The sequence below is a fragment of the Populus euphratica genome, unplaced genomic scaffold (genome assembly GCF_000495115.2).
Source record: "Populus euphratica unplaced genomic scaffold, PopEup_1.0 scaffold88.1, whole genome shotgun sequence".
In the NCBI taxonomy this organism is placed as follows: domain Eukaryota; kingdom Viridiplantae; phylum Streptophyta; class Magnoliopsida; order Malpighiales; family Salicaceae; genus Populus; species Populus euphratica.
This window is the reverse complement of record NW_011499956.1, coordinates 348101-357399: the sequence shown is the minus strand read 5'-3', so window position 1 is coordinate 357399 and position 9299 is coordinate 348101. Positions and strand designations below refer to the sequence as shown.

General features: G+C 31.6%; 1 protein-coding gene across 1 annotated transcript; it reads right to left on the bottom strand.

The window, feature by feature from the left end:
* Nucleotides 1–5803: 5803 nt before the first annotated feature.
* Nucleotides 5804–9299, bottom strand: LOC105138334 (putative E3 ubiquitin-protein ligase XBAT31). The gene is made up of 8 exons (XM_011044386.1): nt 8900–9299; nt 8672–8731; nt 8485–8556; nt 8250–8371; nt 7988–8128; nt 7793–7900; nt 7251–7545; nt 5804–6600 (listed from the first exon to the last, which is right to left on the bottom strand). The coding sequence occupies exons 1-8, from the start codon at nt 9074–9076 to the stop codon at nt 6211–6213; spliced, it is 1365 nt and encodes a 454-aa protein (XP_011042688.1). The 5' UTR covers nt 9077–9299; the 3' UTR covers nt 5804–6210.

Sequence of the window (9299 nt, the reverse complement as noted above, 5' to 3'; positions counted from 1 at the left end):
TCTTTTTTATTAGTAGTGTGATTTTTTAAATAAAAACATATCAAGATTTCAAAAGCAAGTTTCAATCAAAAATAAAAATAATATCTTGGTAATTTTTATGTGACAAGTATGAAAAAATAAAAAACAATATTTTGAGAAAATTATTTTAAAAAATAAATATTCCATCTCATTGAATATTCATGAGAAATATTTTTTAAAAATTTACATATTTGGTTCATATATAATTATTTATAAATTAATTATTAATATTACCATAAAAAATCTAATCTTATTTGAAAAATATTACATAATCTATTTTTAAAATATCATTTTGAATATTTTTTATTAAAAAGAGTTTTTTTTTAGTTGAAAGAAAAAAAATAAAAATAAAAAAACAGTGGACAACACTTCACTTTATCTACTTGGTCAGATGATATGTCATCCATTACAATAATTTTTTATCACCATAAATAACTAAAAATTCTAGTTTTGAGTATTTTTAGCAATCCAAATTTTAATATGTTTTCATTTAGAACCATCAACATAGTCTAGTCTATGAGTTTTAACCATATTTTTTATTTTAAAACACATTTTAATTAATCTAAAAATTTAAATTCAAAATAAAACAAGTTTTGGAATTTTAATTTACTTTTTATCTTGTGACGAAAGGTCCAAGTCACCTCCATTATATTCTCATATTCAAAATGAATTTATTGACATTAAAATTATTTTTTTGTTGTCGCAATGCGGTTAGCTAAAAAATTTCTCACTTCTCTTCCTTTTCAATGACTCTTTCTTTCCTATTTCAATATCTATGGACTAAAACATAAAAAAAAAATAAAGTTTCATGATCGAAATGTAAATATTGAAAACTACAAGGACTAAAGTGTAAATAAATCACCTTTAATATTCAATGAATAGAATGATGAACAATAAATTGTAAATGTGTGAATAGTACTAACACATAAAAGAAATAAATTTTCATAATGGAATAATAAATGATGGAAACACCAGAGTCCATATTAAAAGTTTATTCAATATCCTATGAATAGTGTGTGATGAACAATGACTATAAGTGTGTACACAAAGTATGTGAAGAATAAAATGTTATTTTGTTTTAAATTATTGTACGCAAGGTTGTTAAATATGTCATATTATATCTGAAATTATCGGTATATCTTATATTATTTTAAAAAATAAAACAACTCAAAATAAATTTTATCTCGCTCTGAATTTTGTTCCATTCTGAATTTTTAGCCAAATTCCAATTGAGATATTTTGGTTTCATTATAACCATTACATTTCATATATAGTGTCTTTTTGTTTTTTTTAAAAAAATTCTATGTTTGTCTTTCTAATTTCATCCTTTAACGCTTAGTTTTTGAGATATTGGACTTTATAATTTATTTTGATTTGTTTTCTTTATAGTTGTCTTAATCTCATAATTCATATAATGAGTTTGACAAGCTAACATAGTTGACTTAAGTTTTTTTTTATTGATATTTGTTTTTAATTTCATCATTCAACTTCTTCAATATTTTGTTAATTATGATTAGGTTGTCATTTTTTGGTTTGTTGTCTATAATTTCATCCTAGTCCTATAACCTGGGTCATGAGTTTTACGCGTTAACTAGATTAAACTTAGATTGTTTTATTGTGTTCTTTTTTAGATTAATTTTTTTTCCTGAATTTTATCATTTAATAATAAATTTATTAGAAATTGAGTATCATAATTTATTTTAATTTTCTTTATTTGAAGTTATCATAATTTCATAACCAGATTATAAAGCAAGATTTGGTAAGTAGTGGTCAACAAATTGGAATTCATTTATCAACAGATTTTTTTCTTTCATTTGAATTTATTTCAATAATTCTTTTAGTTGCTTTGATAGATACGATTGTCACGGCTCATCAGTAATAAATCTTTTAAATCGGCAATCGCAATCCAAATCAGACTTTATTCTATGTTATCTTATTTATTTTAAGATTATTCATCTTGAATTATGAATTTGAAAGGCTAACCCGATTTGAACTATTATATTGTCTTCTTAATATATATATATATATGTGTGTGTGTGTGTGTGTGTGTGTGTCATCTTAATTTTTTTTAGTTAAACTATTAGTTATCCATATTATCTTTAGACTTATTGTGTCAATCAAATTAGATTAGCTAGAAAAAATGTTAGCAACTAGAAAATTAGCTCAAAATGATCAACTCATATGGTTTAACTTTCTTTTTCTACTAGAAAAAACGTTAGCTATGTTTGGATTTTTTTTATGATAAAAAATTTGATCCCACCCGCAACGTAGCACATGTCAACCCTTTAGTAATCATTAATAGGAATATTTAGATTTCAAATTAATATTTAGATATTTGACATTGTGTTTAAAATTTAAATTATATAATTTCAAATTAATTTACCTTTGAATTTAAATTGGAATATATATATTGAATTATATATATATATATATATATATATATAAACAATACAACGGGCATGATGAAATGCCCCAAAATCAACATATATTATTTTAATTAAAAAAATAGAACATCAACTAGAATAAAATTTACAACCATGAGTTCATACTAATAATAATAAAGAATTTCACAGGGAAATTGACTAATTTCTAATTTCATGCATCTAACAATATTTCTATTTAAAAAATTTAATAACAAACTAAACAAAAACATTAAGAAAAAAATAGATAATAGCTATGATCTTATAATATTTTATAGGTAAAATACATTTATTATGGAACGGTTAATTTTCTCTTGGATATTTAGAAAAAGAGAGTCGCTTGGACTACAATTGAAAATCTCCTGCCATCAAAGTACATATAAACTTATATATATATACACACACACACACACACACTAACTATCATTGTATAAAAAAGTCTAAATCAACTTTCAGCATATGTTTTCTAGCAACTAAAACTTTCTTTTATTTTCTCTTTTTCTTGCTATTACCCTCTTTAAAAGAAATTATTGATTTTATCAACAAAGTATTCATTGTTGGATTTCCAACCATCATAAGATACTATAACCATAGCTAATGTACTCATCTTATGTACAAGTGACCTTCCTTATATATATACCAAGATTTATGCAGTAACATAATGAATACCACAATACAACATGAAAGTAATAAAAAAAAAGTCGCAAGACTAGAAGATCAAACAAAAGTCAAGCCAGATACCCTACTTTAAAGCCATTCATCAACATGGGACTTCGGGGGGGTATTATAATATTCCATTGTAGACCCAAAAGAATTTGATCAAGATCCTACCAAAAGCATGGTCGTAAAGCACAGTCGTCGAGGAACTATTTATATGCTGAAAACTTCCACAAAATTACTTGTATAAGTTTATATTCTTTTATATTTCATTTTTATAAATTAGGATGAAGATAATAAGATTTGAATGAAGAATAGTTTTATATTAATTTAATTTTTATTTTTATTTTTTATGAATGGCTTGAATGCCTGCAGCCTGCGTGAGAGAAGAACGTCGTTTCTTCTTTACGACGGCACCGAGTATTTTTTAAGTTTGTGGAAGAATTGATAAATGGCAATTAACTGGTCTCATTCTTGATGGCCGCCTGCGGAGACTAATCTAATTCATAACTGCCGATTGCGGATTCCACCGGTAACTGGCTGCTATTTCTTTCTTATTGTGTGCGTGAACAACACGTTCCCAGAACCATGTGAACATAACATTCAGCTACTTTGATTGGAAACTTCGGTCCACAATTTACTCTGTCTTCTTTTATTAATCAAATGGAGCTCCCCATTTCTTCGCTCAAAGGTCAGAAGATGATGCTTGTTAGCGAAAAGACAGGGATTAATTAGTGCATCTTTTTGACTGATTGATGGCAAACAAGAACATCCTCTTACGCTTAAAGAGAACCAATGAAGATATTGCGTGTTTGGTGGGAAAAACGACAAGACAAAACAACATTTGCCGGGTAAAAGAAGCACTGGTTTATAATGATATTTCTGAGAATTATCGCCTTCATCGGCAGCTAGCTAGGGTTAGGGAAACCTAGCTATATTAACGCCAGCTTATCCTTCCCAAGCTTGGAAAATATGCAAGGAAGGAAAGTCGATGCTGTATCTTTTGCGGCTGGAGGAAAGTCTAGAATATCATGATTTATCGGTTATGTTATAATTAAAAGAATATCATTAAGTGAAACTCAATAATTTTATGAAAGTCCACATGCAAACCTAGAGGGGCATGTTTTCTTCTGAGGGCCATATCCATTATCCTGATTAAAATTAACTTACCTTTGTAATCTAATTGAAGGCAGATCATATATGTAAATATTACTCTTTGGTAAAAGGAGTGTAAACCGGGGCATTTACTCCTGTAACCATCCCAAAAGTTTTTGGGACCAACGAAAGAGAAAGAATTAGGGACCTGGAAGGCAAGCCGGTGACCGAGTTTTTTGGTTTTTTATCATTAAAAAAAATAAAAAAAAATAATAGATAAAGTAATTCCAGATACAAAATATTTGGAAATATAGTACAATTTTACAAATTAAGTTTGCTATTTGTGATATATAGTATAATTTTATATGAAGTTAATATCCAAAAACTCTTTCTCTTTTTTTTTTAATAATTGGACTCAATATTGAATAATAAAATTTATAAAAAATTTTATTAAAAAATAATATAAAAATTGAGCCAAATTAACCTGTATTAATTTATTAATTACTATTCTCGAATAAGATCGAAATAATCTAATAAAAAATATATAAAAATAGCATAAAATCGGAATAATCTAATAAAAAATATATAAAAATAAATCATAAAATTTAATTTTTAATCAAATATAATATTAAATGATGAAATTAAAAAAAATATTAAAAAAACTTAATTGATTAGGTTAATTAGTAAAACAATAACTCGGGGACAAACTATTAAAAAAATCAAATATTAAATAATATATAATTCAAATTATGAGATTACGTTTACTTTTTAAAAAATAAAAAGTAAAAAGTAATTTGAATTAGTTATAATTATAATAGGGACAAACTATTAAAAAAATCAAATATTAAATAATATATAATTTGAGTTATGAGATTACGTTTAATTCTTAAAAAATAAAAAGTAATTTGAATTAGTTATAATTAAAATGTCAAATCAATAATTTTAATTATAAAATTTAATTTTTAATTATATTCATATTAAATAATAAAATATAAAATATAATGAGACTCAACTCAGCTAATTATTTAATCACATATTAAAAAACGAAATAAATTAATTGAAAAAAACAAAAGCAATGCACTGTTCTAATTAACAGTGCTCTTGTCAGGAGGGGTGAAAAACTCCTCCTGTAAGTTTATAGCTAATGCTTCTGCAGAATGAGGTACTTCCTAGTTTGTAACATGTCTGAAGAGTCATCATCACATGTACCAGTTAGAATATAATTAAAAACAGCCATTTATGGGTCCCTCAATGCAAGTTTGCAGCGTGTGAATTTCTTGTGGCTTTTCTCACACTCATAGGCCCAGAATCCATCCACATACCTATACTCATGTCAGATCAGGTTCATCGCGTCCCTACCCTTTTGCCCCACCACCCTGACTTGGTTGAATTTCTTTTTTGTATTTATCTCTATTTCTTTGGAGTTTTCTCCTGCCGAGAGAGTTTGACCAACGGGGACATTATCACATATTCACACAACCATCTGGTTTTACCAACCAAGCATCATTTTTTTTATTACGACTGCTGCTACCAATAGCAATATTTCCTTGGTTTACAGAGCCCATGATTGAGGCTTGACTTGGATTTTTGTTCAGAACACGTTAAGGAGCAGGGATTCAAGAAAATGGAGGTTTTATTTTCCAAGAAGAAAGGAGATCTTTCTTTTATCAATTCAGATATTGAACAGACCGACCAAAATAATAACGAATGCTACTTCAATCTCAAGTAAAACAAAGACTACAACAATATGACCCACGGCAATCACATTACCAAACTTACCAATCCAAACCTGAAACTCACGTCTTCGCTTAGTTTTTACATCTACATTGCCAAAGGGGGTCGCCATCTCTCTCCCTCCCTCCCTCTCTCTCAATATATATATAATATATATATATATATATATACCCGATTATGTCCAGCACCGACACTGATTCCTTGATATTTTTGCCCTTGTTTGGGATTACAAGGAATCCTTGATTGCCAAATGGAATCTTCGATTACCAAATGCTACCAAGTATCATCAAGGCTTATCCATCCACTCATTTTCTGCAGCAATCCTTCCTGAGCCACGGCCACCCATTTTTCCAAATGTTGCTGATAACCCCTTGAAACTGCTGCTTCCCTCGCTGAAGTTCCGTGACTTCCTGGACTTTCTCAGCTTTGGTGAACCAATTTCCCCAATGTCTTGATCAGCATCATTGCAGTTCTTGATTTTAGCAACCACTAGACGGACAATGGCGCTTCGACAGAATGGACAAACTGGAGGGTTAAGGCATGCGGTTGTAGGGTTGGGTTTGTTATGGCAGCAGAGAGCTAGTGTGCATTGTGCACACATCTGATGGCCACAGTCTTGAACTTCAATTGTACATACCTGCTCAAAGCATATGCAGCACACCTCTGTATCGCTTGCCTGCATTACATAGGGTATCAATATAGACACGTCAGTTACAATATCAAGCCATCTGCTACTCTTGTTCCAAGCAGTTTGGCCACCGCAGAGCTTAATAAAGAAATTGCAGGAAAAAAAAAGGACTTTGGCAGCTAAAACAGGAAACAATTTAACTGCTAGAAACTAGAGTTTTTGGCCAAGCAAGACACATGTTTTGCTTTCATCTAATAATACTTAAGAATGCAAAGCTCCAATCTCGGATGAAGAATCAACTATGAGAACCATATTCATACCCGTGCTTAAGCATGAATATCACGATCTATGGCAGAATAACAAATAAGCTGTCACGTTTTTTATTCAGTTATGAGCACGTAACCGGTTAGTAGGCAAAAGAGACTCATCAAGAGGTGGAATCAATGTTATTTGTGTCTTGAATAGTTCAGAAACTAAAACATGAGTTCACATGAAAACTTGAGACTTTAAAAGTTTAAGCTTTCAAAACTAGTTTCAGTTTTGAAACACTGGCCAAACTCATCCATTTTCCGTGTAAAAATTTCCAGCTCTCAACAAATCCACAACTGCAGTATCTGGTTGTTTACATTTGTTTCCTGTTGATTGAAAGGAATAAAATTAAACATGATCCCATACGTGCAGATAAGCATCGAAATTACCTCAGATATATTGTAGTCTGTCCCATCAGCAGAATGTGATGGCGATGGAAGTGAATGCCCAGATCCCTTCAACATGTTCTTTTCCCTCTCCCTGTTGACCTCCTTCAATATATTCTTTTCCCTCTCCCTGTTGGCCTCCATCAAGGCACACTCTAGCAGAGCTTTTGCCTCTTGATTCAGCTCACTGATGAACTTCAATGGTGATGGCCAGACAAGAGGCTCTGCTGATGAAGGATTAAGAAGGGCTGCACACATTCCATTTTTGTGCTTCAAAGCAACTACATAGGGTATTCTCCTGCATTTGCATGACCATATAAACATAAGAAAACATTCAAGCTATAAAAAAGACCTGAGATCAAGAGATATGATGGCTATCCCAGCTCTTAATTAAGGTCCCCAATGCTATGTGCCTATTTGAAATCATTGGAAAACATTTTCTAGAATACATCAAAGAACATGAAAATCACATGCTTTGTTACCCAGTATTAGATTATGAATGTGTTATAGCTTCTAAACTAACGAAGGATAGAATCAAGTAATACCCAGATGCATCTCTTTGAAGACGATCTGCCCCCCACGCCAGCAATGCACGGATACAATCAAGAGATCCCCCTCTGGCTGCCAAATGAAGAGGAGTGCTCCCCGGGGAACTGTAAGCAGCAATACATCAACGAAAATTAAAACAACAAACCATATCAAAGGCAAGAAATGAGTAAGAAAATCAATATAATTATTACCCATATCCTCCTGTCGAAGAACAAACAAGAGCACCATTGCCTAACAAGATATGTACACATCCAGGCCGTCTTTGACGGGCTGCTAAATGCAATGGTGTTGCTCCTCTAGCATCTCTGATATTGACAAACCGTGCATATCCCCTAGTTTCAATTTCCAAAGAAGCTATTATCATAAAAACTAAAAGGCAAAATCATCAAAAGAGAAGAAAAGAAAAGAACAATAAAAAACCAAATAAATCTTCAGAATGAAACACGTAGTTACCAAGAAACAGCAACAGGGCTTGATTGAGCAGCAGAAATAATAGCTTGAAGGCAATCCGAATGGCCATAGTAAGCAGCATGGTGCAAGCAAGTTCTTCCATTAAGTGAATCAAACTTCAAAATCTGATAAAAACCAAACAGATAACCTTATCAGTATATGCTACTTCACAGTTTCAAATAAGAATAAGCTAATCTCTAAAATAAAAACGAGACGGAGATTTTGAACTTTGACATACATTTGCCCCTGCTTCGATGAGCTTTTTCAAACATGAGATTTTGCCGTGCATTGCAGCCAACATAAGTGGAGTCTATCACCATTCACAATCAACAAATCAAGATCACTATAAAGCAAAAGGTGCTAGCTATACCACAAGATCAAGCAAAAAGAGAATACCCATTCACACAAGATTACCAAAATATTACCTGCTTGTGACGATTCACCATATCAGGATCCACAGATCGCTCCAGAAGCATTGTTAAAATCTACAACAGATGTCACAAAATCCATTCTTATCAGCATTCAGCAAAACGCAAAGACTTTCACCAAGAGAAATGTTAAAAGTTCAGACCGCAAAATAAAAAACCCAGACGAGAGGTAACCAGTATCAAAAACCCAAAATCAATGGTTAAGAAGAAAAGCAAGAAAGGGACCTCGATCTGGCCATTGGCAGCAGCAATATGTAGCGGATACTGGCGATCATAAGTAGTTTGATGAAGGAGAGATGGGTCTCTCTCAAGCATAGCATTTACGGTGTCGAATTCACCCAACTGCACAGCAGTGAAGAACGCATGGTCTTGACTCTCTGCACAACTTAGTCCCTGACCCATGATGATATATATCTCTCTATATAAAAAAAGGCGCGCACTTCACCCTCCGCTCACCGGAGAGCAGCTGCACCACTACCTAACCGCCACCTCTCTGGCGAGAAGTAGCTCTCTCTCCCTCTCCCCGCTCTATCTCAGTTTTGCTTCAGAGTAGTTATCGGGCAACAAAACAAAAGTTAGACTCTTTAAGCAAGTCTAGAGATAGAAAGAAAGTGAGGTGTAGTCG

What these genes read in the sequence shown, in the direction of transcription:
- LOC105138334 (XM_011044386.1), bottom strand. Translation starts at nt 9,076, where the DNA reads ATGGGTCAGGGACTAAGTTGTGCAGAGAGTCAAGACCATGCGTTCTTC. An exon ending in AGCCCTGTTGCTGTTTCTTG is followed by an intron (nt 8,129 to 8,249) that starts GTAACTACGTGT and finishes AATTGAAACTAG; the next exon opens with GGGATATGCACGGTTTGTCA. An exon ending in TCTTCGACAGGAGGATATGG is followed by an intron (nt 7,901 to 7,987) that starts GTAATAATTATA and finishes TGCTGCTTACAG; the next exon opens with TTCCCCGGGGAGCACTCCTC.